Genomic DNA, 15,495 nt, shown 5'->3' with positions numbered 1-15,495 from the left:
GTTGCTTTTTTTTTTTTTTTTTTGGTCTTTTTGTCTTTTTAGGGCTGCACCCCCGGCATGTGGAGGTTTCTAGGCTAGGGATCCAATTGGAGCTGTAGCTGCTGGCCTACGCCACAGCCACAGCCATGCCAGATCCAAACCGCATCTTCGAACTACACCACAGCTCATGACAATGCCAGATCCTTAACCCCCTGATCGAGGCCAGGGATCAAACCTGCAACCTCATGGTTCCTAGTCGGATTCATTTTTGCTGTGCCATGACGGGAACTCCCATTTCTGCTTCTTTGAAAGCTCTCAGACATGCTCAGAAAGCTGGCAAGGCTTCAGTGGCTAGGAATTAAGGGATTGAAGTTAATGTCTTGGTTTCCCGAACCAGATTTCCCAACTCTTCTCTTTCTCCATGTGGGAGTCCCATGTCTTGGAGCCTTAGATGACTTTAGCAACTTGAAAAAATAACTCATATTTCTGTAGTGGCTTTTTTCTCTACAGATCATTCTCACATGTTTGGTCTTTTACATTTCTTAATCTGTGAGGTTGAAAGGATTTAAAATAGTACATGTGAAGGCCAATTTCTGGCACATAGTGAACGTTCAGTAAGTATTTCCTACTTATTATTAATAATTATTAAGACTTCATCTTACAGATATCAAAGCTTCAATGATTTGCCCAAGGTCTTGACTTGGGAGGTGCGTTTGTTACTCTACGAATGATTCTTTGCAGCTCCCTCTCTACTGAAGTCTGTTAAGTTCTGGTAAAGATGTGGAGTAGAATTCCTCCCCCCCCATTTTATTTTTATTTTTTTGTCTTTTTAGGGCTGCACCCGTGACATATGGAGGTTCCCAGGCTATGGGTGGAATCGGAGCTTATAGCCGCCAGCCTATGCCACAGCCACAGCAATGCAGGATCCGAGCCACGTCTGCTACCTACACTGCAGCTCACAGCAACGCCAGATCCTTAACCCACTGAGCGAGGCCAGGGATTGAACCTGCGTCCTCATGGATGTTAGTCAGATTCATTAACTGCTGAGCCATGATGGGCATTCCTCCCCCTCATTTTAAACATTCTTTTTATTTTCTGCTTCATCAAGCCTTGGAGTTTGGATCCATCCTTTCCCTCCACCTCTCTCCTAAAACAGATGTCCTGTAATTTTCTTTCTTTCTCTCTCTCTCTCTTTCTTTCTTTCTTTCTTTCTTTTTCTTTCTTTCTTTCTCTCTCTCTCTCTTTCTTTCTTTCTTTCTCTTTCTTTTTTTCTTTCTTTCTTTCTTTCTTTCTTTCTTTCTTTCTTTTTCTTTCTTTCTTTCTTGCCACCCTGCAGTATATGGCATTCCTGGGCTAGGGATCAGATCCATACCATAGTTGCAACCTGTGCCATAGCTGTGGCAATGCGGGGTCCTTTATCCCACCCACTATGCCGGCCTGGGATTGATCCTGTGTCCTGGCACTGCAGAGTCGCTGCCGATCTTGTGCCATAGTGGGAACTCTGCCTCATTACTTTTAGGAGAAGAAAGTCATCACATTTAAGAGTTGATTCTTGGGAGTTCCTGTTGTGGCACAGCCGAAAGAAATCCGACTAGGAACCATGAGGTTGTAGGTTCGATCCCTGGCCTCACTCAGTGGGTTAAAGGATACGGCATGTTCTGTATGTCTCAGACTCAGCTCGGATCCAAAGTTGCTGTGGATCTGGCCAGCAGTTGTAGCTCCAATTGGACCCCTAGCCCGGGAACATGTGTATGCTGCGGTTGCGGCCCTAAAAAGCAAAAAAAAAAAAAAAAAAAAGAGTTGATTCTTGAGTCCCAAGTTTTCTAGGAGCAACTGTGTTTAAGAGCTTTCCTCCTATAAGTGACAATTAGCTTTTTCTTTCCTCTTATCTCAGGTATGTAAAGGCCCCCCGCAACACGAGGAAATCTGCCTGGGCCTCTTCACCCTTGTGCTTACCGAACCTGCCCAAGCCCAGAAGGTAAGACTTCCTATTCTGGACCTGCATTCCCTTCTCAGCCATGGTCTAGGACTCTGTGGAACTTAGGGTTCAACTGGCACAGTCCCAGACCCTTTGAGCAGAGCTGGGTCATTTTGTTCTCAAAATATAGTTACAGCTCTCTTTTTACTCTCAGTAGTTTTGTCACTCTGACTGCAGTCCTTTCTCTTTTTCTGGATTTTGACGATAAAAGGCAGTTGTGAGAATGAAAACACATTTAAAAAGTTTTAAATTTTAGGTTTATGAGTCAAGGCCAAAAGAATTGGGATTTAATGCAGAGAAGAGCACAACTGTAAGCAAGTTGGTTTCGAGTTCTTATCTAGAAGAGCGTGACCTCTCGTTTGCAGATTCGGTCACTGCAGGTGAACAGAGAGTAGGCTTAACCTTACAGCAAGTAGGATTTAAATTAGCTTGATGTTAGATGATTGGTGCAGTAGTAATGTAGTGATTAAGAAATCACTGGAGGAGTTCCCGCTGTGGCGCAACAGGATTGGTGGTGTGCCTGCAGTGCCAGGACGCACGTTTGATCCCTGGCCCAGTCCAGTGGCTTAAGGATCCAGTGTTGCTTCAGCTGCAGTATAGGTCTCAACTGAGGCTCAGATCTGATCCCTGGCCCAGGAACTGCATATGCCACCAGGTGGCCAAAAAGCAAAAGAAAGAAAACAGAACAAAAACAAAACAAAAAGGAAGTCACTGGAGTACACTGGCGTCAGACTTCCTGAGGAATACTCTATGAAAACTAGTCTGGGATTCTGCACAAACATAAGCGTCTCCCTCGTGTAGTGGAGGCCTGCCTTCCTTGAGGTGAGGGACTGAGCAGGATGATCTCTTTGGATTCCGTTCTTTCTGTGATAAAGTAGCAAAATTCTGTCTTTTGCCTCTCCAGATTTCCACTTTCTGTATCCTTTGAGTCTTGATGGTTTTGAAGCCTATGTCTGGTACCTGGCAATAATGACAATAACAGAGAAGAGCTTGGAACGGGGGAAGTCACTGTTCTCCTTGCCCCTTCCTTGAGCAGAGGGAGTGTGCAAGGAGACAGACATGCTCTGTGCCCAGCATGGTGTTAGGCTCTATCCAGACACATCTCATTTCATCCTCTCAAAAAGCCATGTGATGTTTCCGGCTTTATTCCCTTCCCCCAAACCACTCCCAGCTTACCTGTAAGATACCTGGAGATCAGAGACATTGTCATTTATTTGTTCAGGAACCAAGGGCAAATCATTCCCAGGGACAAGAATAGGGTGTCTGTGACCCTCTGGCCTAGCTGCCTGAGGTAACCTCAGAAGGAGGATTTCTGGGCATGGCAACCTGATGTGTTTGTACTCCTCTGATGCCAATTAGAGTAGGGTCTGGGGTGAGGTTGGGGGTATGGAAGCAGGTATTCACAAGTCCTTGGTTTCCCAGGCCATTTCTGGGCTGGGACCTTGTTGGGTTAATTGGGCATTTCATTTTCATACTGAGATTATCATCAAGAGTCTTGAAGACAAACGAATGTCCCAGTTTAGTGTTGTTAAACGTTATGTGATCCAACCCATCCTCTGTTTTTTATTTATTTTGTTTTATTTTTGGGATCTGTTTAAGGCCATGCCCACTGCATATGGAGGTTCCCAGGCTAGGGGTTGAGTTGGAGCTGTAGCCGCTGGCCTACACCACACCAGATCTGAGCCCCATCTGTGACCTACACCCACAGCTCATGGCAATGCTGGATCCTTAACCCACTGAGCAAGGCCAGGGATCGAACCTGTGTCCTCATGGATACGAGTCAGGTTTGCTTCCACTGAGCCACAAAGGGAACTTCTTCCATCCCCTGTTTTAAAGAAAGTGTTGGCAGAGATGAGGGTGGAGAGTTTGGGGTTAAGGTTTAATTTTCTCTTGTATGGGTCTTTATAAATACAATTTAATCTCATTTAGGCATCTCAGTGCAAATTCATCTTGCCTGCTGGTTTTATTTGTGTTTTTGGTGGGATCCGAAGCAGCTAGGGTGATCAGTAAACCTCAGTCGAGGGAGCAGGGCGCCTGTGGCATTTCTAGCTCTTTGCTTGGCCCGACGGTGAGAAGCCGCTGGGCTGTGCATTATACGTGCCTATAATGTCATGAATTTGCCCATCCAGACATGACAAGGGACTAGTAGCACACCTTGTCTTTCTGCTCTATAACAACCCCATGAGTGTGGCCCAGGCCCTTGCTTGGGTCTCATAGTTGGTTGACAGTGGCCCCAGGACTAGGTTCACATGCTAAAGGTTTCCAAGTACATCTCCTACCTGGGAGCCTCCTGGGCTGACAGGCCCCCAGCTCAGACCTCTTAGGACAAAGGAGGTGGAGACGGGAATTAGGAGGAAGTATAAGACAGTGACTCATTCAGAGATCTTGAGCCAGGTCACTGTGTGGGCAAGAACTTGTGACCTCTCTCTTCGTGCTTTGATCCTTCTCCCTAAAAGGATGATTATCTTAGGAAATACTTGTCGTCCTGCAGAAGTTTGAGGTGGGAGTGCCTGATGAGGACTGACCCTAATGCATTGTTTTAGGCTTCAGCTTAAAATAAGGGTAGTGTTTTCTAAGGGTTTATTTGGAGTTAATTCTATCTCTGGAACCAAAACCTCAGGGTGAAATTGGAGATTCAGTTGTTCATACATCTGCACAGGCGAAGAGGTGGGAGTAGAAACTGAGCCTTGAACACATTAGCAGCCTGCTCTGGGAAGGTGTGAGCTTAGGAGCCTCTGTCCGAGCCAGTGGGCAGAGAGTCAGGGCCAGGTATCCGGGACCTCTTAATAGGTGAAGCTAACAAGAGAACTCGGTGAAGGAAGGCGTGGTCAGAGCGTAGCACAGCTGGGAGAGTGGAGACTGGCGGGAAGCCCAGTCAGGTATTGGTGGAGACTGGAATATGCATTCTGTTCCAGTTCTACCTTCTTAACTTGCATCTGCCCGCTTGGCAGCTCTTGTGTTTATATTCTTTGAGTTGATTTCCTATTTGATGCCTGAACTGAATCACTGGACGCAGACCTGATCGGGGGACTGCGGTGTGGTGGGAAGCCAGGGTGAAGGCCTTGGCTTCTGTGCAGGCTCTAGTAGGCTACGGTCGATACAGGTAATGGTAAAGGATTTAACATTGATGCCAAAGGGTCCCTCTTCACCAAAGGGTCAAGCCCCAGGTGCTGGCAATTCTAGGTCTAGGGACGTCTCTCAGCTGCCAGCTCCAGAAGGCCAGTTGGGAGCTAGGAGGCCCTCGGCTGGAGTATCACTACTCCCAGCCCAGGACAGATGTGCTGCCTCAGCGTTATCCTGTCACCTTTCCTTTCTTTTGAGACCCTCTGTTTCCACCTGAGGTTTTCCCCATCTATTTAATTTTCCAAGCTAGTCAGCAAACTGGCACAGAGGTTGGAGAGACAACTGGCAACGTCAGGAATATGATCCTCCTGGTACCCTGCTGCCATGTGTTACCAGCAGCTGTAGTTGCTAAGATCCCTGATGGAGCATGGAATTAGGCAGACAGAACCTGCTTTCCTCGTCTGACCCTGCGTCTCCTCAGGGGCTGTCCTCCTTCCCTGTCCTGGGTCTCTTCTGCATTTCTGGGATTTCTTCTTTCATTTAAACAGACAGGGCTCCTCTCTCATTAGTAGCGTCTCTGTCTTTGGCTTGACATAGCTTTTCCTTCTGCCTCTGCGTCCCTCATCCTCTGCCCATCCTGTGACTCACTTCTCTGGGGGAGGCTCCAGGGCTGAACCACAGCATTTACTGACCAGCACGTTGGCAGTAGTTCACTGGGTTCTCTTATCTCTTTCTTGTTCCCTTGCTTGCACTTTTGACCCCCCCAGCCCTCCCCCCAGATGGAGTCAGAGGAAAATCAAATTCTTTGGGTATGAAAAGTGTGTGGCACATGGGAGGATCTCTATAAGTGCAGGTATTTTCATCAGATTGATTGTTTTGACTTCGGGACAATAGAGGAAGTGCACGTAGCAATAGCCAGTCTCTTAGGGGGTCCCTCGTCATACCAAGGCCAGGGGGCAGTTGAGCTTGAGGAGTACCCTTTTGAACGCTGAGGCTGAATGAGTTTAGAAAGATAGACGTCTCAAAGGCACTGTAAACTCTCACCTCCATCAACAGCAGCCTCTTCTCCTTTGAGTTATTTCTAACGGTGATAGAGGGGTGGTTCAGAGTTGGGCTGCCTGGCCTTGCATCTTCCTCTCCTCTCTTTTGCGACCTGAGGCAAGTTACTTTCCCCTCTCTGTGTCTGTCTCCTCCTCTGTAAAAATAGAGACGATAATAAAGGGTAGTGATTTCAAAGAGGGGTCTGTGATTCACAGGTAGTGTCTCTATAAAGTAAATTTCGTGTGTGTTACCTTCCTGTGATTGCTGGCATTATTGATGATGTCCTGGCTACTGGCCTTCTGAGGTTGTAGGATGTTGCCTCTCTAAATTTTACCCTTTGTGAGTGGGGTGATCTGGGAGTTTGGGGTTAGTAGATGCAAACTATAACATGTAATGTGGATAGACTGTGAGGTCCTACTGCATGGCATAGGGAGCTATAGCCAGTCTCTCGGGGTAGACCATGATGGAAAAATAATATAAAAAAAGAAAAAAATATATATATATAGTTATTGCTGAGAATCTGGCAGCAGAAATTGGCACAACACTGTAAATCCATTATACTTCAATAAATAAACACATAAATTTTACCCTTCGTGCTGAGATCGTGACAGCATGGAATGGAGCAGACCAGGGAGGTTGCTAATGAGGTCCTCTAAGGAAGTCCTCTAGGAGTCCGGTCTCTTTGGAGAGACAGGTTGAGAAAAGCTCTAGGGGGAGAGAAATAAAAGCCTGCAGAGGAAACTGGCCTGCCCACCATCACCTCCCCGAGAGTTAGGTATGCCTAAGGACCCCTCCTTTTTTAACACCTGACAGAAGCAAAGCGCAGCCCAGAGAAAGGAAGAAAGCTGTTTAGTTAAGAATGTTCCATTTGATTCTGCCCTTTTGGAGGCCCTGGTCCTTGGATCTTCCTTCCTTAATACTCCTAGCCCTTTGCTTCAGCTGGCTGTGTCAAAATAGGTCTAAAATCTCTTCGAGAGCCTTTCCAGCCTGTTCAGTCAAACCTATTCTGCAGTGACCTTTCCCTGGCAGATGAAAAGCAGATGGCCTCCACCTGGTTTTGCTCAGCTGGTGGCATCAAACAGTGTGACGCTTCTTAGAAGGGAGGTAGGGGGACAGGGAGCCTTTCTTAGCAGACTTTTCAGCCCTATTAAAGAGTAGCTCAGTTCCCCCCCCCCGCCCCCTGTGTGACAGAGCACGGGATAGGCTTGGGATGGAGGGGCCCTCTGGAAGGGGGGCATGCAGAGTGGAAAGTCTTTCGCTGCCACTCATATCCCATTGGTGGTGTTTTAGCTGGAGAAGCTGGGGCTGGGGAGCAGGGGGCCCATCATGAGGGGGTCAGGAGCGTATCCTCAGTTTGCTGGCTGCTCACAAACCTCACTTCTCACAGTGTTACCGGGACTTGGCTCTGGTGAGTCGTGACGGCATGAATATTGTCCTGAATAAAATCAACCAGATACTTATGGAGAAGTACTTGAAGTTGCAGGATACCTGCCGTACTCAGGTAAGGCCAGGAAGAGACGAGAGATCCAGCTGAGAGGTAACAGAGGGCGGATCCTCTCCCAAGGGGAAGGGAAGGAGGAACTGGGGGTGACATGCCCCTACCTTTGTATGCCCAGATTACAGTGTGGTTGGATTAGCCCCTTTCTCAAATTCACAGGCCCTCCTCTTCATCTGCCTTTTCCTCTCTCCTTCAGTTGGTGTGGTTGGTCCGGGAACTGGTGAAGAGTGGGGTTCTGGGAGCCGATGGTGTTTGCATGACATTCATGAAGCAGATTGCTGGTAAGTTGGATGGCAAGAGCATAACAAAGGAGAGGAGCCCGGGGCCTAAATCCAGCGATGGAGAAGGATTAAGTACCTGAGGGCATCCATTCCTGGATTGCTCTTTCCGTCTGACCCAGGCATCCTCTGGACATACATGTTGCAGAAAAAAAAAAAAAAAAGAAAAATCGCAGGGGGCCTTTTGAAGCACTAAATCCTGTCTCATTTTCCATCCTGTCAAACTCGAGGCCTGATACAGAACAGTTGGCCTGTTGTAGCCAGTCCTCACTCTGGAGTTTCATGGCATACTGGATCAGGAAGAATCTGGAAGGAGTGGGGAGAGAAGTGAGGACAAAATAATTGGCTCTCATGCCACTGTGCTTTCAGAAACCCAGACATTTCTGGCTCCACCCCAGTATTCTGAACACTTGGGGCCCGTTTGAGGGACAAACTATATCACAGAACAGACCCTGACATTTAGGTTTTGTTATCTTCTTGGCATCAGTAACATCTCTCTGAGCCACTGAATATCCAAGAGGCCTGCCCCTCTACTTTTGATTCCCAAGATTACATGTGTTTGCTTAGAAATGACCCTACCTCTCTGCCTCAGCATTGCCCATCTGCTCTTTGCTTCCTCTTTGAGATTTTGTATAACACCGAGGCTCCTTTTGTGATGTTATAAACCTTAATGTGTGCGATGTGTGACTCTGCGAACATTGAGTTTTTAAATTAGGACCTGGGGCAAGGCATAGCGTTGTGCTGGCTATTTTTATCCACTCTTCTGGCACTTTCTTCCCTGTTTGGCACTCCTTGTCCTCACTTCTCATCCTGAGACTTTGGCCTGGCATCACTGCCTGTTTAATTCTGCCCCAGGAAGTTTCATGGCAAGCACCCAAGACTGTGATACCTGGAAACAAGAAACCCTTGGCCTGTCGTGACCCAGACACAGGATTTGGGACATCCCATGGCTGGACTGCAGCTGTTACTAGCCACCCGCCCATCTCAAGCCCTACCTGAAATATCATCCTTTCTTTCCAACTGTGGTCTTTTCATATCTCCTTCCCAGACGTTCCCTCTCATGGGTCAGTATATTCCCACTCCAACCCTCTGTCTATGGAAGAGTAGCAGCTCTGGTTTCTGGAAAAATCCCAAACCTTCCCTTCCCTTCTCCCTGGAGGCAAAGAAGGAAACTTTAAAGCCTGACAGAAGAGAAGACAGTTTTTCCAGCCCTCGGAACATCGGTGCTGAGATAATAGTTAGGGATGGACCAGTAGGAAAGTGTCGAAGCGGAGATGCTAATCAGAGCCATTCTGATTCTCTGTTTTCTCCTCCTTTGATCAGGTGGGGATGTAACAGCAAAAAACATCTGGTTGGCAGAGAGCGTTCTGGATATCCTGACGGAGCAGAGGTAGAGTCTACCACGAAGGGCGGGGCATGAGCTCGATATGACCACAGGGGTGTGAGTGAGGGCAGTGGGTTTGCAAGGGCTGTGGGAAGCCTGTCAGGGCCCAGGAACACCTTGAGTCAGAGGGGGTGAGGCGGAGGACGGAGGGGCTGATGAAGGGATTAATGCCGTGGTCTGGCCCCCGGGATGAAGGAGTGGGAAAGAAGGTCCTTGCTGACATATCTCAAGAGCCCAGGAAAAACGAGTTTCATCTGATAAGGGTTTATTTTTGATCCAGACCTCCTTGGAATGTTTATCTTTAGGGGGTGGTGGGGGAGAATGAGCTCAGCAGCGTGGGGCCAGCCAATCACCAGGCCTGGCAGGTACCCCTTTTCTCCCTTCCAAGACTGTCCATCCACTCCATGCCCGCCTCTTGTTGAGGTGGCCCAGGGAGTGGTGGGAGTGAGGAGTCACGGTGACGCCTCAGTGGTAGGGGGGGCCTGACGGGGCACACGTCGGGCTTTCCGGCTGATTCTGTCCCTTCCCCGTCCGAGTCAAGGACCAGAAATTTTTTTTTTTTTTTTTTTTTTTTTTTTTTGCCTTTTGTCTTATTAGGGCCGCACCCACGGCATATGGAGGTTCCCAGGCTAGGGGTCCAATTGGAGCTACAGCTGCCCGCCTACGCCAGAGCCACAGCAATGTGGGATCCGAGCCGCGTCTGCGACCTACACGACAGCTCACAGCAACGCCGGATCCTTAACCCACTGAGCAAGGCCAGGGATCGAACCTGCATCCTCGTGGATACTACCTGAGTTCGTTAACCACTGAGCTATGATGGGAACTCCAGAAATTTTGAGGGCTGATTGGGGGTGAGGTCTTCCTCTTGGTTCTGTGGCCTCAGTCTTCCTGTGGCATGATTTCAGAATCTCTTTCTGGGTGAGGACACCAAGGTAGTCACATGACTGAGAGGGCTGAGCGTCTCCATGTTTCCTCCTCCCTTATTCACACTTGTGAAAGAGATGCCTGTGTTCTGGGCTGGAGCCTGAGAGCGATGCCAGCTCTGCCATGCAGTGCCCCCTAGTGCTCTGAGCCTGGCCGTGCAGGTGCAGCTGGCAGCACTGCTTCCATCATTGGTGCCATCACACAGCACAGGAGAGCCCAACAGTCTCTTACCAGGTCTCTGTGCCTTCGCCTTCCTAGCGTCCTGGGTCAGAGGGTTTCACTTTCATCTGTCTCTTCAGGACCCCATCCCAGGGTTCAGATACGCTGATCACTGATCTCTGCTAGCCCTCTTCCTGACAGTGATTTTTTTTCTTATTTTGTCCCCCCGTGCCAGATGCCTCCCATTCCCATACCTGAAAACAGAATTTTACTCATTTGGACATTTAGCACGCAGTCTCTGTCCTGGTGTCAGATAACTGCCCTACCTTTTCTCCTGCCTTCTCCCAAATTCACATCCTTTGATGCCCGCGAGTCCCTGGAAGTTTAAAACTGTCCTCTTCTGCACTCTCCCTCTCACTCCTTCTCAAGTGTTTCTAGGGCTGTGGAACTAAAACGTAGCAGGTGGGGGAAGCTGCCTCCCCCCGCCAGTGTCCTTGGCTGCTGCTCTCATTCTATGAAGGGAAAAGGCCAGAGCCTCCTAATTAGGTGGCTTGAGCCCTTTTCCGGAACCAGGATGTTGCCTGGTTGGATTAATTAAACTCCCTGTCTTCTTCCTCTGGTTCCCTGCCTTCCAGCAGGGGTGCCAAAGCCCTTACAAACCACCCGCTTGAGGGAGGCAGCTCCCCGGTTTTGGCACCTTGAGCCAGCACTGGAGTTTTTGGAATCCCCCTACGGTGTCTCAATACCCCATTTCAAGCAGCAGGGAATGTGCAATTTTTTCATTACCCCTTTTCCCCAGGGAGCCTCTAAACCTCCTGGGAAAATAGGCTTTGCCCTCCAGAATCATGTTCTTTTCAGATTGTGACTTAAGGCAGGTGACTCACTGTGTGGGAGTGGAATCAGTGGCCAGAGAGCCGGCCAGGGGAAGGTTTGTGTCTTGGTGGGCTGCTAAGGACAAGCTGACAAAGTGTGCCCTGAAACTTGGTCATCCCCCAGAGACCCTCAGGCCATACTTTACAGCCCAAGCCAGGTAGAAGCTATGGCTTATCTCTATCCCTCGTACCTCGCACCGTGCTTGGCACTTGAATGGGTGAGTCAACAAACAAAATTATTTTATTGGAAGCTTTACTTCCGTGGTAAGGAGAGATTGCTTTCATTTAGTGCTTATCTTTATTGGGCACCTGATAGAGCGGGAGGAAATTGTCCCCACCTTAGCCAGTTGGTAGTCCAAGAGGGATTCATGACAGCATGAACGAGCAATTAAGGAACCAAAAACCTACTCCCAGAGCTAATCACCAGACATTTCCGGGGCACTGGAGCCAAGTGTGGGAGTGAATTGCGAGGGTCTAACCGAGTACAGGCGCCAGTGTCTTCCCTCCCTGCAGGGAGTGGGTATTGAAGAGCAGCATCCTCATTGCCATGGCCGTTTACACGTACCTCCGCCTCATCGTCGACCACCACGGGACCACCCCGCTCCTGGCCCTGCGGCAGAAGGAGGTGGACTTCTGCATCTCACTGCTCCGGGAACGGGTGAGGACAGAGACAGTGTGGAGAAGTGAAACCCAGGACAGGACCCCTCTGTCGCTCCTGTGTGGTGACCTGGGGCCAGAGATGTTGTGTTGGAGAGATGGAGGTGGTTCAGGGCCTCCAGGACAGATGAGGGTAGGAGGGTGGAGACATCAGTGTGGAATAACCCTAGTTCCTGGAAACGCTGCCTGTTATGCTGGCATCCTAGGGAGTTCCCTGGTCAGCTTCGTGGACACTGTTGCACAGCACACCAGAGACATAGGCTGTCTTGTGTGCCTGCTGTTATGTGACCCTCCGCCACCTCCCTTCCCGGGTAACTGCCATGGTCAAGTACCATTGTGAATTATCTACTGCCAGCTCCCCTGAGAGAGATCCTAGAGGTAAACTCTCATGCAGTGGCCACTAGCCACATGCGGAAATTTTGTGTGTGTGTGTGTGTCTTTTCTAGGGCGCCCCCGCAGCATATGGAGGATCCCCGGCTAGGGGTCCAATCGGAGCTGTAGCTGCCAAGCCTATACCACAGCCACAGGAACGCGGGATCCGAGTCACGTCTGCAACCTACGCCACAGCTCACGGCAACGCCGGATCGTTAACCCACTGAGCAAGGCCAGGGACCGAACCCGCAACCTCATGGTTCCTAGTCACATTCATTAACCACTGCGCCACAATGGGAACTCCCAACATGTGGAAATTTAACTTCATTGGAATTAGATGAAAATTTAAAGTTCAGTCTTTTAAGTGAATGAGTTACATCTCAAGTGCTCATGAGCCACATGTGGCTCGTGGGTATCCTTTTGGACAGCACAGGTAGAGGTCATTTCCGTTACCCTAGAATGTTCTGTTAGACCAAGCAGGTTATAGGGTGAGGTATCTGGGACTCACCCTACCAGCCTTAGCCTTTTGGAATCTTCGTCTACCTGACCTGGATGGGAACATTCAGGGAGGAGAGGGCAGCAGTTTAATGTGAAAGCCAGTAGGGCTTGAGCAAGTGTCCATTAACCTCTCATCCTTGATTATCAGTCCCCTGATCAGCTCGGAGCCAGTCCCTTGGTTCCAGAAGAAATCAAATAATCCCTTGGACCCCTTGTTCCCCATCCTCCCCGCAGCAGGTACCCAATCCATATTCTTACTCTCTTTTGCGTCTCCTGCCGCCCACCCCGTCTAGTTTATGGAATGTTTGATGATTGGCCGGGACCTCGTAAGGCTGCTTCAGAACGTTGCCAGGATACCAGAATTTGAACAGCTTTGGAAAGATATAATCCATAACCCTCAGGCCTTGAGTCCTCAGTTCACAGGTAAGGAAGGGTTGGGGTACGCTGTCCTTGAGAGGTGGGAGGTCATGTACGTGTTGTTGGAATCACTAGGGCAGAGGCTGGTGGATAGGAGAGGCATTGGTGCTCAGATTTAGGATGCCTGGGACTGGGCAGGCCCTGCCAAATGCAGCTGGATGTGGGCCCACAGAGGTACCCAGAAGAGTTCATGTGTGCAAGGTTCCCAGACAGCCCCTACTTGGCAGACTCCCACTGTCATTTAAGAAAAAGTGAGACAGACCCGTAACCCGCCTCCTCCTCTCCTGGCAGCTCTTTGGCTCAAGAGGTGAGTTGATGACCATTTTCCAGCTTTACTGAGTCTGTCGGGGAGTCAGAGGTCAGCTCGTGAGACTGAGTCAGCAGAGGGGCTGAAATTAATCCTGGAAGCAGAGGCTCCTCCCCAGGAGCAGTCATGCCACTGAATTCTCAGGAGCCAGCTTGGCCAAAATCCTTTTCAGGGGGAGGAACAGACTCTCTGGGTGCCTCCCCCAGCCAGGCCCTTCTCACATCCCTTTCCCCTTCCCAGGGTCCTGCTTACGGTCTGGACTGTTACCGTACAGCTTTGCTCCCCACTCCCCCTCCAGCGTGTGTGTGCATGTAATGCGAGGGCAGGAGCCTAGGACCTGGGGAGTTAGCAATGAAGAGAAGAAAGCCCCTGGTTCCACCTTATATTCACTGCTCTTACATTGCACATGTATTGAGTTGTGTTGAGTGCCTGCTGTGGGCTAGGCAAGTGTATGTTAACGCATTTGATCCTTGGACACTCCTGTAAGATGGATATTTTACTTCCCATATTTACAGATGAAGAAAATGAGGTTCAAGGAGATTAAATAATATGCCCGAGGCCACACAGCTAGTGTCAGAGGCAGGATTTGGATCCAGGTCTGTCTGACTCCAGAGCTCGTGCTTATGCCACCACACCTCACTGAGCCTGGGACCCAGTGACGGGACCTTCAGGAGCAAGAAGAGAGGCTAGGGTTTCCCATATTTCCCCCCAACTTTCTCACATGTTGCCAACTGGAATAATGGGAGTGGGGGTCTCTGGCTGGCCAGTGGAAGAAAGGAATGAATGTGCCTGGGTCCCGGGGATGGTGGTTGGCTGGAGCAGATCGTACAGGTGCTGGCTAGACCCCCAGCCTGTGCCTGTGCCTGTGCCTGACCTCTCTAGGTCAGCTCTTAGAAGTTCCCCAGGAGCAAGACCACTTGCCATTAGTTCCTGCCTTCTGTTCCCTCTGGTGCTCAGTCTTCTGTCTTTTCTCTTCCTTCCCGCACTTGATTCAGGTATCCTGCAGCTTCTTCAGTCAAGAACGTCCCGGAAATTCCTAGCATGTCGTCTGACCCCGGACATGGAGACTAAGCTCCTCTTCATGACATCCCGGGTAAGTTCCTCCTGCCGCAGGAAGAGAAGCTGCAGGTGCTGGCTGGGCTTCTTCATTCACCTGTGGCTGGTTACTGACTGGCCGAGCAGTGCTGCGAGGTGCTCAGTAAGACAGATACAGTGCCGTGTCTTGTGAGGCTATCTAACGCGGCCATTAAACCAATACTTGTACACAAATAATGTCATGTACAAGTGTGAAATGTGCTGTCAGCGGGTAGGGAGAGTGGTCATTTTGGGTGACCCATGACCCCTCAGGAAGAGAGCTGCAGCCTTTTGGTTTCCAAACATGGCTACATTATGGCAGCATTGCTTGAGGAGCATGTTAAAAATACATCTTCCGGAATCTCACTCACCCAGAGAATCTGTCTGAGGAACCTGTATTTTTAACAGACTTTCCAGGCAGCAGCTCCTCTGCAGCCAGTCTGGGGTTGGGAAAACACTGCTCTAGCCAACTTTCGGTTTCCTAAGTCATCCAGAACTGTCTAGATCTGGGCCGTCCCATGTGGTAGCCGCTAGCCACATGTTGCAATTTAAATGTTAAAATAAAATTGAGAATGTAGTACCTCTGGAGTTCCTGCTGTGGCCCAGTGGGTTAGTGGTCTGGCTGCCTAACCCGTTCAATCCGTGGCCTGGAGCATTGGGTTAAGGATCTGGCATTGCCACAGCTGCGGCTTGGATTCGATTCCTGGCCCAGGAACTTCTGTATGTTGTAGGTGTGGCAAAAAAAAAAAAAAGAAAAAAAAAATAGTCCTCAGTTGGAATAGCTAGCTAATATTTTTTAAGTGCTCAGTACTCATCATTGTTGCAGAAAGTTCTGTTGGACAGTGTTTCTTTAGTGTTTTTTTTTTTTTTTTAACCCTTCTGCTCTCTCTGTTAGTTGAATTGGGGTATTACAAGAGGAAAACTAGGAGTTCCGTCGTGGCTCAGTGGTTAATGAATCCGACTAGGAACCATGAGGTTGCAGGTTCAATCCCTG

General features: G+C 49.3%; 1 protein-coding gene across 2 annotated transcripts in view; it reads left to right on the top strand.

Moving 5' to 3' along the window:
- Nucleotides 1-15,495, top strand: part of INTS3 (integrator complex subunit 3) — a 39,994-nt gene that overhangs the window by 9,667 nt on the left and 14,832 nt on the right. For both annotated transcript variants that reach the window (XM_021088512.2, NM_001243322.1), the window contains 7 exon segments: nucleotides 1,874-1,957; nucleotides 7,449-7,562; nucleotides 7,756-7,840; nucleotides 9,161-9,227; nucleotides 11,690-11,834; nucleotides 12,997-13,126; nucleotides 14,423-14,520. In XM_021088512.2, coding sequence (XP_020944171.1) covers nucleotides 1,874-1,957; nucleotides 7,449-7,562; nucleotides 7,756-7,840; nucleotides 9,161-9,227; nucleotides 11,690-11,834; nucleotides 12,997-13,126; nucleotides 14,423-14,520 — 723 coding nt within the window.

This window comes from Sus scrofa, chromosome 4 (genome assembly GCF_054392235.1).
Source record: "Sus scrofa isolate SSC_HxYL_T2T_F1_AM1 chromosome 4, Sscrofa_HxYL_maternal_Yorkshire_Landrace_v2.0, whole genome shotgun sequence".
Classification (NCBI taxonomy): Eukaryota; Metazoa; Chordata; class Mammalia; order Artiodactyla; family Suidae; genus Sus; species Sus scrofa.
The sequence above is the reverse complement of the archived record's forward strand: the minus strand, read 5'-3'. Positions and strand labels throughout refer to the sequence as shown.